The sequence below is a fragment of the Mesoplodon densirostris genome, chromosome 3 (genome assembly GCF_025265405.1).
Source record: "Mesoplodon densirostris isolate mMesDen1 chromosome 3, mMesDen1 primary haplotype, whole genome shotgun sequence".
Classification (NCBI taxonomy): Eukaryota; Metazoa; Chordata; class Mammalia; order Artiodactyla; family Ziphiidae; genus Mesoplodon; species Mesoplodon densirostris.
Genome location: NC_082663.1, coordinates 6,552,269 through 6,571,043, shown reverse-complemented (window position 1 = coordinate 6,571,043; position 18,775 = coordinate 6,552,269). Strand labels below are relative to the sequence as shown.

The 18,775-nt window shown below is 39.2% G+C and overlaps 1 protein-coding gene across 3 annotated transcripts in view; it reads right to left on the bottom strand.

The window, feature by feature from the left end:
* Positions 1 to 18,775, bottom strand: part of ADCY2 (adenylate cyclase 2) — a 440,892-nt gene that overhangs the window by 97,508 nt on the left and 324,609 nt on the right. For all 3 annotated transcript variants that reach the window (XM_060092712.1, XM_060092713.1, XM_060092714.1), the window contains exons 11-14: positions 17,872 to 17,915; positions 13,798 to 13,878; positions 5,168 to 5,237; positions 2,458 to 2,555 (exon numbers count right to left, since the gene is read on the bottom strand). In XM_060092712.1, coding sequence (XP_059948695.1) covers positions 2,458 to 2,555; positions 5,168 to 5,237; positions 13,798 to 13,878; positions 17,872 to 17,915 — 293 coding nt within the window. The remainder of the gene's footprint in view (positions 1 to 2,457; positions 2,556 to 5,167; positions 5,238 to 13,797; positions 13,879 to 17,871; positions 17,916 to 18,775) is intronic.

The following is an 18,775-nucleotide window of genomic DNA, read 5'->3' as shown; positions in this document are numbered from 1 at the left end:
CCTTCTCTCCCCCCTGCTCTCTCTATATAGTAAAGGAAGAATAAGAATAAAGAAAACTTGATCAATCCTTTAGAGGTTAAGAAGATGGGAGATTTGGGGCATGGGGAAAACCAAAGAAAAGCAAAGTAAAGGAAATATAAAATAAGAGAGTAGAAGTGGGCCCACACGCATCAATAAAAGAATCAAAATACAAATGGAATAAAGTCACATTAATATACAAAAAGATATCAGATTGAATAAACAATAAAAACCCATAATAATAGATACTGTTTACAGGAGGCATACCAACCAATAATGTCCCCAAGAGCACAGAAACTTATATATAGTCAGTATGACACAGGCTCAACATTTGTGAAATCTGGATTGTGTGCAAATGCATATTTATTATATTATGCTCTGTACTTTTCTGTATCTTTGAAATATTTCAGAGTAAGAATTTTTAAAAAGAAAAAAAGAAAAATTAGGACATTAACATGAAAGAAAAATGGAGGAAAAAGACTATACTATACTATACTATACTATACTATACTATACTATACTATACTATACTATACTGTGAGGCCGGTATAGAAAGTGCAGGTCTAAAGTCTCCATGAAAGGCGTCTGCAGACCTTACTCTGTGCCTTCTAACTGCCAACACAGAGAGGGAAATGTGACCCGTACCTATTTCACAACCCTCATGCTCAAAATCCAACTTGTTGCTCAAGAGAAACACAATAATTGGTAATGATGCCTGAGGGAACGAACTTCGATGTGTTCTCATAAAACAACACAACAGAAAAGAGACAAAAAAAAAATAAAAACGAAGACAGAAAAGACACCAATTTGATTTCTTTTTAAAGTATAACTCCATGGAATGTTTTTCCTGGTCCCCAGAAGTCCTTTTGTCTTCTTTGGCATCGTCTTTTATAATGCTTTGGTCACTTTCTCCCCTCCCAAACAGTAGGTGATAAACCCTGTCTTAATTGTGATGTAGAAAATATGAAAATACTCATCCAATAGGAAGATGTAGAAAAATGAATGAATGTCTCTACTTTAGAGTATAAATAAGGGCTCATTCCCCTTGGTAACACTTGTTTCAACTACATCACTTTTTACATGTCCTTCGGCTTTACTATTCAATAAGCCTTGTCTGTACAGGAACAGCTGTTTCTCTCCTGCACCATGTGGCAGAGGCCTGGAACTTAGAAGAAGCTTAATTGTTAACATTTTTTTTTTCATTGGAAAACTGACAGCTTGACCTTGGCAAATTTCACTGAAGACTGTGTAAGTCTAGAGGAAGAACTCATCTGGCAAATGTATTTCAATGCTCATTTATGGGGGGAAAGGGGAGGAAGGGGGTGGCCAGTGGGAAGGTCTTCTAAAAGGGGGCAGATAGCTTTGGGATTGTACATGTACGAATAAGATGATCACTTGTTATTAATCTTTAAATGCCTTGGTATCGGCTAGTTGTCCAGAAGAACATCCTTTGGGGTATGGAGGGAAAGGCAGACCATTTCTTTCTAGTTTGCTCAGCATCTTCATGAGACAAATTGTAACCCAGCCTCAGCAATTCAGGTTGCCCACAAATGCTGGCTGCACCGCTGAAGTTAAATGCAATCATACGACTAACTCCAACTAGATTGAAAATGGTCGCTGTGGCCTTCACAAAAGAGGTAATGATGAGTGGAAAGAAAATTTTTCTTAAATTTCTTTCTTATCCCCAATTATTAAAAGAAGGACAAGTATTTTCTTTTAGATTGTATGATGAGAAAAAAACAGTTTATTTAAAAAAAGACAGTTGACTTACATTCCACTCCTTAATAAGGTATAAGAGAACGTCTACCTAGGAATCATGGAGTGATTGGGTTTTCACCAGTAGGAGGAAAAATGTGAAAGTGTGAAATCTGGTTACCCAGTTCTCTGTACCCAGGTCTCCTCTGGGGGGGGCAAGCTGGACAGTGACTCATAACACTCAGAGATGGCAGAGAGGGTGGGCTTCAGGGAGAAGAACATGAAACCAGAATGGAGGGGTGGGCAAAGTAAGCCCAGAGCAGGTTTTGTCCTTTCAATACATAATAATGTTGTTTGTTTATTTGAAACAGCATCTGGTGATTTTGCTCTTTCTGGGTCAACTTATTGGGTTATATTTCCTAGACATGAGCATCAGAATAATATGGAAATCAAAATAAAATGGTTAAATTTATTTTTTTAAAAATCCCTAGAAGGTCAATCAACATGTCCACTTTGAAAATTCAAAATTACTAAAACTGAGTAAGACACGGGGGCCACTTAGCTTCACAGAGCCTGAAATCACCTCCCCTGCCCGCCGTCCTCTCCCCACCCTGCCTGCCGTCCGCCCATGTTACATAAGCACTCCGTTGGAAACTGTGCATCCCCTCGTAACCCTTAGTATGACTGAGTCCAGCAGAAATACACAGCCAGTGAGAATCACAAAGTAGAACCGTAGGTACTTACTTGGGCAAGACCAGGATCTGCACGATGAAGATGCAGAAGAATATGAGGCAGGCGCAGGTCACATAGTACTTGAAGGCTGGAAGAGCAGTGGCTCGGTACTGAGGGGAGAAAAGAAACCAGGAATGACAAGCTGTCTGAGAGAAGGGCTGAAACAGTCATCCAGCAGGTACATCTAACTGCACCTGGTTCATACATCACACTCGTCACCTGCGGACTGTGGAAAAAAACAACCTAAGGACAATGGCTGTTCACCTCTGGCAACGAAAGCTTCCTCCCTCCAAATGAGCTGTGAAAGGATGACTTCAAAGACCATGACTTTTGTGAGTCGACCTGTTCAGAAACCCACGTAGAGGCAATCGCATCCCTCCAGCAAGGAGACACAGAGCGCCTGGCCAGAAAGACGAGGGAGTGAACTGAATGGACCAATGAAGTGTGCAGGTGTCCTGCTTCCCTTGTGGGTCTGAGGTCCGAGATTGCTTGTGGAAAGCAGCGGACTTTTCACATAGCCATGTTTTGCTTTTGAAGAGTACTGAGGAAATGCAATGGTCTCATTTTATTTATTTGTTTTATCATTTTATTTTATCATTGAGAGGTGGTGAGTGAAATTATAAGACAGAAGACCAGCAGGCTCTGTTGGAGCATCTGTTTGCCTGTCTGGGTCTGGCTGTTGGACTCTTTCTACTTGCCCAGCATAATCAGCAGTTTCATATGGCTTTCCATAACATCCAGGATCATAAACTGACCAGTGTGGCTGCCCGCCTGGGGCTGCCCTCCTTGGCTTACGCAGGAAAAGCCAGTCAACGCTGCACTCATGATGATAACGGTCTGCCACATGTCCCCTTGACTCTGGTGATGGTGTGCCGGGCACTCTCAAGGCTTTCTGCAGACTAACTCATTTAATCCTCACAACAACTGTATGAGGCAGGAGCTATGGCTGTCTCTAGTTTTGTATGAAAAAACTTTGGACCAGAACAACTGATTAACATTCTTAGAAACACACAGCACATGGTGCAACCAGAATCTTCACCCCACTGGACTGGCTCCCGAACCCAGGCTTCCAACCACGAGGCACTATTGCCCCTCGGACAAGGGCTCTATGATAAAATTAAAGGAAATAAAGTTTTTGTGGCAATGCTATTGAAGCCTCCTGACAGTGCTGGCAGGTTGCATTAGTGTATCTGCACAAACTGTGTCCCAAGTTATGGGAAGTTAGGTATGTATTTCTTGGGTTTAGCCTCTGGGATTTTGGTGCAGATGATGGACCTCTGGGTGGTCTGGCTTCTCTTCCTCTATGTCTTGCTGCCTTTTACCCCTCCTGCTGGCCTGAAGAGCAGGTTGGGAATAGGAGGACAAAAAGTGAGCTTAAATCTCAATGCTGTCTAAAGTCTGCCTCAAAGTCGGCCTCTGTAGATATGTACACATGGGGAATGTCAGCAAAAGCTACATGTTTTAATAATGATCATTTTCTGTTTACTAGAATATTTCTTTGGTGACTTTTGTGACTTCATAGCCAGGATAATTTACAATGCTGATGAAGAAGCTCTGCTAGCGTAATTGCTGAAATGTGATTATATTTTATGCACTCAATTATGTCCTTATTTTCTATGCTTTGTGCAGAGACATGACTTGGAATTTCCTTGTGGTATTAATCAAGGAAAAGGACTTCTATCAGGAAGGAAATAATTTAACATTTAAACAGTAAGTAGTCATTAGTGTCTAAATTGTTCAATAATAATAATAATAATAATAAATTGTATCAAACATCAATTTGGTAAACTCTCTGCAGTAAAAGTCCCTGACTTAGAAGCAGAAAGTTGACCTTCTTGATCACCAACTAGTACAAAAGAAAGCTTTGGTGCAATTGTAAAATCCAAACTTGATGAGCTTTGGAAAGAATTTTGATATTTTCTATGTCCATTCAATATCCATAAAACAATGAACTGAATTTTCTCAACAGAGTTTTAATACCTGTGCTGTGACTGTTGCCATTAACATAGTAGCTTCTGTTCAAACTAAGACTATAATTATATGGTTAGATGGTGCAAATTACCTCTAACCTGCTCTTTTTCTAGATCAACACACAAAAAAAGGCAAATGAATAAGGCCAACCTAGAACAGTTGTCCTTTCTGCAATAATTACTTAATTCACCTTAGCAAATCCTGGTTAAGCTTGACATGTACAAATTAAATGTCTGGTTATTTATTCGTGCCTGAAATAGCTCTACTTTAGGAGTTAAAATGTGAAAGTACTTAGATGCAACAAAACTTAAAAGTGTCTAATTCTCCCAAACAGTGGTTGAATGTAAATCTCATATTTTTATCAAAAAGTTAAAATAATTTGTGTAAAGACACTGTAAATTTGTCAGAAAGGATTTTGCTTTCTTTTAAAAACTTTTCTAAGAAAATTTCTCACTGAGAAAGCAAGATATTAACTTCTTTCCTTTCCCTTAGCTCCACATCACACAGATACCATTTACTAACAGGAGTGTTGAAAGAGGTGACTAGCCAAAGACAGAAACCTGGTAACCAGAAATGTGGTAAAACAATATATGCCTGGAAGAACCACAGGAAAAGCTAGAAAGAAATTGGATATGGTTAGAGGCAGTTTAAATGTTGCATGTAAAATGATATGAATACAATTTCATGATGGAATTTTTAAAAAACTAATATTTTGGAAAAATGATTGATTTTGAAGAAAAAAATAGCTTACTTCTTTTTCTAGTATTTTATTGTAGAAAAGCAATGAGATTCTCTGAATATCTTCAGACTTGAGCCATTGCCTGGAAATAAAAAGGACAGACATTATAAAACCAAACCTCCAACCAAACATCTGGAACTATTTTTTAAAAATGACTTGCATTCTTCTTTCTTCATAATGCCAAATATGGAATCTAGGTTTGTTAACAGGATATGCAAATATAACATGCTTATTCACACACTGCTGGTCTTGAAAATTCTACATTACAAACCAACTGTCAAACCAAATTGAAACTCAAGTTATCCAACTTAAATAATTAGGGAGATAAGTCATCAAAAGGACTCAAGTACGTCAATAAATTTATTCCCTGATGTCTTACTGAAACCACATGTTACTTTCATCTCCTAAAGGATCTGGTTCAGAGAGAAGCACCATTTTTCTTAGGTTATAGCAAGCAACACATCACAGAGCATCAGAAATATTTAGAGTGGCTTCCAGATGTAGGCAAGAAGATTTTACTCCTTTCACACTTACTAAAAATACTTTCATTGTCACTTTTTTCATTTCTATAAAGTAAAAAAAAAAGTCATGCTTGAATATAGATTTCAAAAAATGGGTACAAATACTAATATAAGAAGCAATCAGGTCAGACCACTAACATAGTACGTTGATGCCAACATAAACACACACATACATAATACATATATATCTCTCAGATGTTGAAAAATAAAAGGCATATGGAAGTAACATTCTTACACGTTGATTGACTTTCAGAAATCTGTTTTGGGAAATCAGTTGAGTTAGAGAAAGACCTTAAAGACAAAACCCTTCTTCACTAGAACATTGTGTATAATCTCAGGTTAAACGGCCACCCTGGGTGTATGACCCAGCAAGCTGGGCATATGATGCCCGGTACAGTCACACATTTTGCAGTAAAATAAACACACAGTTTATGAAATAAAGCTAAGCAAACAGAGAGATATCACATTCTTATAGTCATGAGTACAGAAATGTAAGAAAAAATTGAAATCTATGCATCAAGAAAAATACCTAGAAATAAATACAAACAAAATAAATTACCATCTAGGTTAAGTCACTACACTGAGGAATTTTTATTTCTACTTTCTGATTTTTTAAAAATAAAGACTTTTATAATTAAAATATATAATTACCTAAATTGCATATGTATATGCATGTAGTATTTATGCATGAATACCTGCATATTTATGTATAAATTTCCAAGTGTATATAACTATATATCTATATCTACATTTATATCTATACTTACATATCTATATATAGGCAGAGTGTATATATATATATATATATATATATATATATATATACTTCTAGAGATAAAATATTATACCTGTAAAAACAGCAATCAATTCCCAAGAATTCCTAAATATAGCACTTTTCCAACCTATTGGTCATATCTCTATGGATTTTGACTATCTGCAACATATTTGGGAGATAAAGACAAATGGAGAAGGCCTTTGACGATCCAGGAATAAAGGCCAAGTAAACTGTCACACGTTATCCCATAATCAACAGGGACAGTCACCTCCTGATTTCAGACTCAGGTCAAATGTACACTGAGGTTTCACATTAGGGTTGACCCAGTTAACCCAGGAGACTGGCACATTTGTGGAGGAACATCTCCAGGGCTACCTGGACAGCCGTGTGCCTGGAACATCTGGACAGTTCTGAAGACGCTCACAGCACATGTACCACGATGAACTTGAGTTTCCTAGGAGACTAAACCACAGACACTGCAATTTCAACTGTGGTCCAGAAGTCAGTCATGTATTCTAGAATGACTGCCATTAAAAGTGAGAACTTTAAAAATACTTTTGGATTCAAAGTTATAAGCTTTAGGTATCAGGAAAGTAATTTTTTTTTGATATTGTGACTGCCCCAGCTGCAGAGATAGGTTATTGTTCTGTTTTATGGCACTAGTTGGAGGAATCAAAGGTTGGTTAATATTAGAAAGAGCAGAAAATAAAATTTAAGATAAATTTTAACTATACTCATTTTTTATTCATTATATTCATTATGGATATCTTATGAATAATGTATGCCAGTAACTTATTTAAAAGTTTTTTTCTTTATTACAGATGAAATTTCTATTTAAAAAGTGTTCCTGGATAATATAAGCTTGGAAATAAAATATGAGCAAAATTTATAAAGTGGAGATAAAACCAGCTCCTCATTGGTTAGTGGGGCCCCCATCTTTCTAGGTTTTAGTTACCTGTCTGTCCTGCAGGTGGACAGGAAGCACTCAAGACAAACTCTGCCTTTTGTTGTGTCCCCAACACCTAACACAGGTTCATAAGACTTGATCTCTGGATGGATGCTTGGGGAAATGATTGAATTCCAGTTGTCGGTTCAAGGTATTTGCTCATAAGAATCTTGGCTGCAAGCAGAGTTGCTGTACAACTAATTAGCCATAAGGCCATTTTGCCATAATAGGTAAAATAACTGTTGATTCACAGTTTTGGATTCGTTACACTAGAAAATGATAATATATCAATCTTTGCACATCCTTCAGTGAGCAGTTATCTCTCCCACCCACCAAAACCAACAGTTTACCAAGCTATGACAAATATATAAAAGGCAGCTAGTAATTGACAATAGTCTTCGAGAGCATTAATCATTTGCTCTTTGGCTGATCTAGATACAACAGCTTGTTCTCTCCTGCCGTCTCTACCAAATTTATCATGCAATAGTAGAAGCTGGAGGCAAAAGAAGAATCCAGGTCCTATCCCCCCAAAAAGAAATGGTTGTATAATTCTTGATGAGTATACATTTTTTTTTTAAAGTTTTAAATTTATTTTATTTTATTTTTCTTAACATCTTTATTGGAGTATAATTGCTTTACAATGGTATGTTAGTTTCTGCTTTATAACAAAGTGAATCAGCTATACATATACATATACCCCATTTCTCCTCCCTCTTGTGTCTCCCTCCCTCCCACCCTCCCTATCCCACCCCTCTAGGTGGTCACAAAGCACTGAGCTGATCTCCCTGTGCTATGCAGCTACTTCCCACTAGCTATCTGTTCTAGATTTGGTAGTGTACATATAAGTCCACGCCACTCTCTCACTTTGTCCCAGCTTAACCTTCGCCCTCCCCGTGTCCTCAAGTCCATTCTCTACGTCTGCATCTTTATTCCTGTCCTGCCACTAGGTTCTTCAGAACCTTTTTTTTTTTTTTAGATTCCATATATATATGTGTTAGCGTACGGTATTTGTTTTTCTTTTTCTGACTTACTTCACTTTGTATGACAGACTCTAGGTCCATCCACCTCACTACAAATAACTCAATTTCATTTCTTTTTATGGCTGAGTAATATTCCATTGTATATATGTGCCACATCTTCTTTATCCATTTATCTGTCGATGGACATGGTGATTTTTTTTGCCATTTGACAGTGAAGATCATGAAATAGACAGAATTGTGTATTTGGCACAGAATTTGGCTTAGATGATTTGGTGAAATATAAGGACTGGGCATTTGATGGGACATTTCAGTATAGTCTGGATATGTATCACCAGTGATATACGTTACACATATTGATAAGAAATAGCAGAGTCCCTCCTCTGTTCATTTTACTCCCAGGGGAATCTGCAGAGGCTTAGAGCAGACTTTTTTTATATTGTAAAGAATGTATGTCTGACATTAGATACTGAACGTTTAGTGATCGACCTTGAGAAAGAAAGTATCATTGCTTTCTCTAAGATACACCCAAATACAACTATAACCATGTATCTACACACATTTTAAGTGCATCTAAGTATTTTTTGCATTCTTATTTTTTGCAATCGAATCTTTCAAAATTTTGTTGTTAATGTTTCATGATGTCCATTTCAATGTTCCTCTTTTATTTTCTTTATTTTATCTTTTATGGTAAAACTGTCTTATCCAATTATTCCTGAGGTGAATTCCCTTGCAGCAAAGATATTTTTGGTGAGACTACCAGACCCACACCTTCCCTGTGCCTTCCTTTTCCCACAGCAGGTCAGGTTTGGCCAAAGGCTTCTTCCTTGAAGCCATAAGTGATGGGTCCAATTCTTCCTCTTTTGTCCTCAGAGTTAAGGAGAGCACATCCTCCCCACAGGTCTCACGTCTCTGTGGGTTCTCTGAGGTGGCCTCAGTTCCCATTACTGATTCATAGGAAACTATGAGATTTATAAATGTCATATGGATATTTAGAGTAAGAAAGATTTGTGTGGGAAAATAAGGTCAAATATTTTGGGGAATTGGAACTACAGACAGAGAAGAGAATGGAGAATGTGTGTAATATTCCCGGTCTCCTGACTTTTCCTGACCCAAGTGGTCCCTGGCACAAAGAAAGTCAACCCTGCCCCTGCACTTCACACACAAAAAAAATGATTATTAATTTATACTAAGTTGCTTTTGTGCTAGGCTGAGGCCAAAAAAGGAAATTCTAAACAAGATCTTCACTTGAGCTGAGATCCACATCCTCATGCAGAATTATTCTGGAATATTATTGAGAAGGGGATGCTAAAATAGAGAGAAGACCATTTTCCTTTCATTATGGACTGACCGTTCGTATCTCCCACTTCATACGTTGAAGGCCTAACCTGCAGTGTGCGTATCTAGAGATGGGGCCTCCAAGGAAGTAATTAGAGTTGAATGAAGTCCTAAGGGTGGGGACCTGACTCAAGAGAATGAGTGTACTTATGAGAAGTGGCACCAGAGAGCTCGCTCTTTCTCTTTTTCTGCGTAGCCCAGAGGAAAGGCCACGGGAGCACACAGCAAGGGGACTGTCTTTTGCAAGTCAAGGAGAGAGTTCTCACCAGAAACCAACCATGCTGGCACCCTGACTCGGACTTCTAGCCTTCAGAGTTGTGAGAAAATAAATTTTTGTTGTTTAAGCCACTCAGCCCATGGCATTTTGTATGGCAGTCCCAGCTGACTAACACACCACCTATCTATGCAGCCTTGAATCCAAAGGTCCAAGTGGCCTCAGTTGTGCACTAAGGCCATGGGTGACCTGTGGCATTTGGGAAAGGTGGTCCATGGACCTGCAGCTGAAATAAATGATGCTGGATAGGTAGTCTCTCAGTGTGGAAGCCTGATCCTTCCCCAGCCCTGGGGTCGGTCAGTCATCCACTCATACATGCACTCCACTCCACTCAGACATAATTAAACCTGGGTCCCATGTCCTTCATTAACTCACCAGCTCCTTTCCTGCAACCCAGAAGCCCCTGTTTCTCCCCTTTTCACATTACCTCTTTCCTATTGTTTTTCTTTTTTTTTTTTTTAACCAATCTGGAAGAACCTGACATGGCAATCTCATTCTGAATATTAACTGTACAGCGCATCCCTCTATTGAGATGAATCTTACAGGAGCGCCCAGTTCCTCAAGAGAAAAATACTGCCGTGGAGGGGATGGTCTGGTCCGTCCACCCACAGGGCATCCCCTTCCCCGCTCTGCACCTCCAGAGAGGAGAAGCTTCTGGTAATCCTCCTCGGGGCAGACCTCTGGTACACACTTTCTTCCCTCTCACCTCACGGACAACTAAAAATTGCCACTTGCCATCTGCCTCTACAAGGATTTTGTCACTGGCCATTGCTGTCACTGACCTTCAACACACTTTCAAGCGGGTTCAGGGTGGAGATCATGAATGAGGCATCTGTGCTCTGGGAAAACTGGCAGAAAAGGTCTTCAGATAGTTAAGATATTTTCAGGAGATTTTATGAGCCCAATTTCTTGCCTCTTCTCACATCTAGAAAAGCACTAAAATTATTAATGGACACATCTGCTCCTCGAGAAGGGGCCATCTTCTGCTTAAACATGTGCTGGGTTGCACGTGCCCCCTTCACCAAGATCACGTATATACTGACCTCCTCCCCCACCTCTTTGGACAGTTCCTCAGAGCTACCTGAGAGGCTGTCTCCTGGCCTACAGTCCTCATTTTGCCCCCAGTAAAACTTAATTCACAACTCTCAGGTTGTGCATTGTTTTTCAGCTGACATCACCCACCCAGACTAAGTCAAAACCTCTGTTCTGAGCTCTGTCCTCAGGGGGGCCTGGCCACCTCTGGTTTGGCTCTGCAGCATTCACTTTAGGGGTTTCCTGTCTTAAGGAATCCTCTGCCCACCAGCAGGATGGTGGTGATCACACAGTCATTGATTAGAACCATTCAAAGTGCTCACGCCCCACCCCCTCAGGCGGACTCCAAGTTGCTTCTCAGGGCATCCAACTTCCCACTCAAGCCTCTTTACCCTGAGAGACTCCTGCAGGGGCGTGGTGTGTCCTGATTGTGCTAAAGACTGGGAAGCACACCTCTGACCCTGGCGCGTCCTGTTATCACACCATGAAGGCTTCCCTTTCTCCCTCTTAGTTTCCTTCAAGGTTTGGCCCAGGTGTCACCTCCTCCAGAAAACTTGAGACTTTTCATCTGTGCTGTCCTGCTCCTCTTTACCTGTCACAACTGTAGGGCATCTGTGCAGTGATCTTTCTTCCCCTCACTCAGGGCTTTGAGGGGTCACACTAGGCCTGGGGTCTTGCTATGCATGTCTGATGCTGAGCAAATGACGACATTGTTCACCCTTTAACAAATGCTTGCTAAATGAGTAAATGAATGAATACATGAAAATCTGCATATAAATCACTGTTTTATGGCAATAGCAGAAAACGGCTGAATGGTACATCAAGCCTGGAGTCCCTACTGAATCCTCAGTGGGAAAATCAAATAAGATCAGAAGAACATCTTATCGAAGAACAAGAGAGGTTAATGAGTAGGGCATAACAGAATGGGAGTGAAGCTAATTAAAAAAATAGGTGCATGATAGCTTCCATTTTAAAAATTCCACTTTTGATTTTTGAGTACAGCATGACATTTTCCTCCACTTGATTTCTGAATGTGTTGGGAAAATTACAGCATAAGCAGTTACACCAACGTTAACCACGACTTTAGCATAAAACTATGCTATAACACAAAGGTGGTAACCAAACATGTATTTGAGTACAAAATGATACCATACTGACAGACGATTCACAAACAACCTTGACAGAAATAAAGCAAAGCCAATGATTGTACTTTCTAATGATTCCTTTAGTAAGAACATTCTGAAAAGTGGGCATAAAAGTAGTTTAACAAGGTAGGCGTCCTGCATGAAGACATGCTGAGGCTGATTTTATACATTCGTTTTTTATTATTACTATTATCATTGTAATTGGCTAAACTTTGTCAAGGAACAATATTTCTTCTCTCTTCTGCTGTATTTTATTCCAGTGGGTTACAAGTAGTAACTGCTATTTCCTCTGGTCGAATGAATCTACATTGTGTGAAATCAGACCTCCCTGGGTTTTAGGTGCCAGTACATTACAGGGAATCATTGTTTCTCAGTTGTGAGGTGTTGAGGTTTCAATCAGCGCAGAGTTGAGACTGTTTTTTACTTTGATCCTGGTATCAGGCAAAGCAGAACACCTATCTCGGCACTGCTGGTGTGCCCTGAGTGCTCCAGGGCAGGTGGAAGGCTTTATCTATTTGCAGTATACAGCGGGGATTAGGCAGGTGTGCATTCAATGTGCTGGCATATCTGAATTACAGCTCTAGCCAGCCCTAGAGACATTATTGTATATGTATGGAACTACACACACACACACACCACCTACATACATACATACACATGTGATTCCTCCATAAGTACTGTAAATATTCTGAAATGCACACTTGCAAGGCACTGTCTAGAAGAGGTATGCATTTCGCAAAGCTGTGTAACTTAATTTTGGAGGCACAGTCCAGGTGAAAATCATTTACACTTTCCATGAGTCAACTTTCATGATAAAAATTAAATAGGTTTCCATAAAGATAAAAACTTTCACATAAAACCTTTTCATTTGGATCTACTAAGGTTTTCACCGCAGTTTAATTCAATAAACATTTATGGAGCATCTAATGAGTACCAGGAACCACACTGAGTTGTTTACCTCCTGCCCTTCATGATGTGAGCCATGGCACACACACCTAAGGAGAATTCCAAGGCCGGTGAATGTAATCATTCTGTGCAAGCCATGAAAGCCACCACCTTCTTTAAATCTTGTCTCCTGCCTTTTTGGACCATTTAAAACTACAGTAGCAATTATCGGCTTTATAGACTGAATATTTTGGCCTCCAAAGAATTGGTCTTCCTCCTGCTGCCTCCATGAATTCAGATTCTAATGCTCAAGACCCTCTTCCAGGATTTAGAGCACAGGTGCCTCCACATTCTCTGATTTTTCGGGGTGGGGAGATGAATGCATTTTGAATAGTGTCACACATTACAACTTAATGATTTTCCCATGTGGAATCTACTGATATTTAAAAAATATGCTACTGAACACACTATGCTCTAATTTTCTCTCTATAATTATGTATCATGTTGTTTATCAGTAATTTACTTGGGGAGGATTAGGCGGAGTTAAAAAAATTTTTAAAGATGAAATACTACTAACAAAAGCTATTATTAAGGACGCTTGAGGTGAAATGAATGAACTGTCTCAGAAAACTTGGCTTTGTCATGATAAGTATGACAGAGTTTGGGGGGAAATTCTTTTGGAAAATATGTCATTATTTTCAAATAATAGGATTGAAATAAGAGAGGAATGATAATTTAAAAGTACTCACTTTTGTGCATTGATTCCATCAATTGCTTGAATCATCCTTTCATTTAATTCCTCTTCAAATCTTTTCTTTTGTGACTTGGTTCTATATGAAGGAGGAAATATTTTGGGTAAGAATATTATTACTAAACTAAACAGTAAGCCTGTGTGTCTGTGATGCCAAAACCTCTGTCTGATTCTGTTAACTGAATTTTTTTAAAAAAGGAAACAGTCTATGTGCAGCCTTTTCTCTATTAACATATAGCCACTTTGTGGATTGAATGAATTGGCTAGAGTTTTTGGTGCAGTAAAATGTTGCCTTACTACTCAGAGTGAAATTGAAAAGCAACACTGAAAGATATGTCCTTGGTGTCTGAGATAAAAGAACTTTCTGTCCCAAGAGATGCACTAGCCCTTGAATTGTTGCCTTTATAAACTTTATTTTATGACAGAACATACTGGCTTTGGAAATTCCCTTGTAAAAATTTGGTGTGGTTGACAAAATAATCATTCCTGTTTTGTGTTTTCCTTGGTCAATTTTCAAGAATTTTCAGAACTAAAATCTTACTTGAGACACGTCAAAGCTTCATTGCATGTACTTAAATGTTCCTCAGTTTTGGTAAGTGCTTTTCACAGAAAACCCCACTTATATGTGCAGACTGCTCACTTGATCTTGGAAGTAAATAATCTTCAATCATAATATAAAATGTTTTGCAAATAAATTGTGCCAAGATAAGAATGAGTTCTCCAAGGTTAATTTGACAATTAGCATGAGAATGATGTAAAGGAGAAAATCAAAATAATACTTGTTTTTAAAAGTTAAACATCTACTGCAAAGAGTCTAAGCACATCTGGCCCTTCTCAAACTGGCCTGAAAGAGCTTGCACCTGAGTCTGGGTGTCCAAGTCACCTAGGCCCATGGGAGTGAGCACGAGGCTTCTTTGTCTTGTGGTTGGTTAAATTACTCACTGAATAGACCTCCTACTCTGGAATAAAAATAATACTTTTCTGAGTTTAGAACTGCCTCTCTATATAGATAAGAATAGTATTAAGTGTGCAATGTCATATTTATCTGTAATTAAATCTCATGGAATTATCATTAATGAGATGGATGTGATTAAATCTCATGGAATTATCATTAATGAGATGGATGGGTAATCTACCTACATTATATCATTGTTTGTGGGTTCACACTTTCAGGTTCTGCTTTCTTTAAACAGGCTAAGGGCAGTTTTGGTTCAAAAACAGAACGATATTAAGTGATCCACCTGTAGACACCAAGCCAATGGAATTGAGAGGTTTTAACATGCCAAATTCCAAGCTAAATTGGAAGGCAAATTAATTTTGATCCTTCTTTTAAAAAAAAGCATGGCATCTTAGCAATCATCTAAGATGGTTCATTCTCATTTATGGCTAAGGTGCTACCTTCATTTTAGACTCTTCTTTTTCTTTTTATCAGCCCTATGCCAAGTGTTGAGATTCCTGACTTCAGTTTGGTGGCTTTCTCTTTCAAAAAGTTCCTCCAAGTGTGAGAAGGAACAGTGTAAGTGCCTTGAGCTCACAAGAAAATTCAACCCTTCAATCATATGTCCAGGGTGCTAACAATGGCATTGTCGTTGTGAGTCTGTTTTAGGATTAGCTTAGATAATGCCTGTGTGGGGCTCAATGCAGTAAATGTGGCACATGAAGTAACCAATAAATGCATATTATGCACCCTTTGTATTCAGTAATTTTCTGGCTAACAGCTCTTAACATGTAGACAGTTTCCTTGTCTCCATAGTTTTGTGACCTCCGCTACAGAAGTGATAGGATAAACTTGGGGCTGATCATCTCCCCACGAGAAGTTCTTAATTCACCAAGCAGGGCATTGTTCCTCAGACTTTCAATGTTTCAGCATTTTTGACATTCCTGTCCTTGTTCTTGCCCTACCATTGGCTTCCCCATTACTCAGTGCCTCCAAACCCTCTTTCCAATTCCTCTCCATTCTTTCTCCTGAGCTCCTTCCCGGACCTGTTCCACCCCCAGGCCTGGGCTGCTATATCTAAAGAGGTGTGAAAGAGGTCCTGCTTTACCTCAGATGATGCTTCACTGTCCTGTAATGCTCACTCAGTGCCAGGCTGTGGGCTCAGAGAGGTTTTAGGACCTTGGCCATGTTATATAGGCAGGACGTACAAAGGAAGTCCCAGGTGAGGCTGATTTGAAAGCCAAGCTCTCTCTGTGAGGCTTGGGGCCACCAAAGATCAACCACCATGGAGGAAAGTAGAGTACATGTGGAGGAAGCTCTTAGGAGGGCAGACAGGACAGGAGAGCAGGTACAAAGACAGGTTTTGGTGTCACAGACCCTGGGCATGACCATGGCCTTGCCTCCACAGTCACGTGACTCTGGTCACCTCTTAACCCAGCACCTTGGTTTCTTCCCTCTTAAAATGATAATGACAATTTCATCTACCTTGGAGTAACCCTGTAGGGATGAAATTAGACTTCCCATATGCCTGGTACAGCTAAAAGTGACAGCTTCTGATCACTGTCTTTCAGACAGTGCTCATCCCCAAATACATTGCCCACGTCATACTGGCACTGCACGAGGTATTTCCCACTAGACAGATGAGAGGACATAGAACATATAAGGTGAAAGGATGTCCATGAAATTCTGTAGACAGTTGTTTGCAGATGCGTTAGTCTCTTATTGGCCTGAAGAGTCAAGCCTTCTCAAGATATGTGACAGGCCCAAAATATTTCTTAAATTACCTTAAGCTCTCTTTAATTTGGTATTTGCCACTTAAAAAATAACATTTCAAAAGCCCAAGAACCCAATTTTCCTTATAACATAGGGCTCTAAGTGTTATACGTCAATGTTAAAATTTCAAATTTTACACAAAATACAAATTAGAGCTCATTACAACAAAAATAAAGTAACATAGAGGGGTCAGAAACAGTGTGCCCTAAAGATCTGGCAGGGAATGATCTAACTACTTTCAGGCAATGCATTTTCTACAGGGATAAACTCACGTCTCTGTGGGGGAAGAAAACTTGACTCAAGTTTTGGGTCTTTCATTAATTACCCTAACATCTTCAATAAGAAGTACTTAGCTCCCAAACCAATGCAAAAGTAAGACTCTGAGCCCCAAAGCTAGAGGAACACAGACAAGGAAAAGGGTTTGTGTCTGTCTGTGATCTTGTGAAGATGACAACAGGGACCTGCAGGCCTTTGTGGAAGCAATTTTTCTTTTCTTTTCTTTCTTTCTTTTTTTTTTTTTTCAGTATGTGGGCCTCTCACTGTTGTGGCCTCTTCCGTTGCAGAGCACAGGCTCCGGACGCACAGGCCCAGTGGCCATGGCTCATGGGTCCAGCCGCTCCGTGGCATGTGGGATCTTCCTGGACCGGGACACGAACCCGTGTCCCCTGCATCGGCAGGCAGACTCTCAACAACTGTGCCACCAGGGAAGCCCCGATTTTTCTTTTTTTGAGCAGTGTGGGCTGCATTTCTTTTCACTATAGAAAGGTTGGACCCACCTTGCTTTTCTTTCTGGGATTCAACCCCACAAACATCATTTTAAGTAAGTTACTCATTTTAAGAAAGTTCAATTTTTTTTTTTCTTCTTTTTGCGGTATGCGGGCCTCTCACTGTTGTGGCCTCTCCCGTTGTGGAGCACAGGCTCCGGATGCGCAGGCCCAGTGGCCATGGCTCACGGGCCCAGCCGCTCCACGGCATATGGGATCCTCCCAGACCGGGGCACGAACCCGTATCCCCTGCATCGGCAGGCGGACTCTCAACCACTGCGCCACCAGGGAGGCCCTCAATTTTTTACTACAGATTAATATGAAGAAGAATCATTTTAAGAAAACAATTTAAAGTTCTAAAGTGTTTACTAGGCAGTGTTTTCCTTTTCCCTCTTTTAACTCTAATAAAATGACACCAATTAATCCTAGTTTTAGAAGCTGAAAGCAATTTAGTAGGGGTTTTCACAAGTAGCTGCTCTTTTTTCGGAAGAAGTAGACTTCAAAATACTATAATTGATGAAAATTACTTTTAGGAATAAATAAAAAGCAATTAACCCTTTAAAAATTAGAAAGAGGAATGTATACACACATACTATACCTTAAGGTGCGACTTTGAAAATTATGCTGACCCATTGGTACATCCTATTAAAAAAAAGAGTATTAGTTGCCAAAAACATACTTTAAGAATCTTTCAGTGATAACGATGTATATTTCTTCTTCTATCATGGAAAATATCATTTAGGTAAAAATAACTACCCATGAGGAGAAAAAGAGCTTAATTATAAATGTGAAACATGATTAAAAATTCAGTTTATATTTAGAATGTTTTTGTAATCTATAAACTCTGGTGTCAGGATTGTGGTCTGAATTTTTAAAATTTCCATCCTGATATTTGCAGATATGATTTCAAACAATGCCTGCAGAGGACTGTTATTAAAGTTACTGTGGACAAATGATGTGAAAATGTAGTTTGGCATCAGATTGAAATTTATAAAATGCTTTAAAACACAAACATGATCATAAAATCTATAGTCAATCCTTATCACTGACTGTGCTGTTAAGAAATGGGACTATTGGTTAAGTGTGTGAAAGTGAGAATCATTGATCAAAAAGAAGAAATGTACATATGAGTGCTGGTAGTTCCTGAAAAAGGTCAATGACAGAGAGAGACATTGGTCAGAGTTAATCAGTGGGGGTCTCCACTGCCAAATGTTCAATAATAGACTTAAAAAACCACAAGATTCACTTTCATACATTTAAATAAAATAAAATAATTAAAATAAAACTTGTAACAAAGTGGCTCCAAATAAACTGTTCTTTGTTGCTTTGATCTCCAAGGTTAGATCAGGAAATGTATTTAGCGTAGGGAAAGGTGAGCCTTAAAAAAATAACTGAACTCCAAGTTTTATTATATAAAGTAAAATAATGCATTATTTACCAGCTCTATCAATGTTAAATCAAGAGTCAATGAAGTTCTGCATAGGGGATTAGATAAAAGAAAT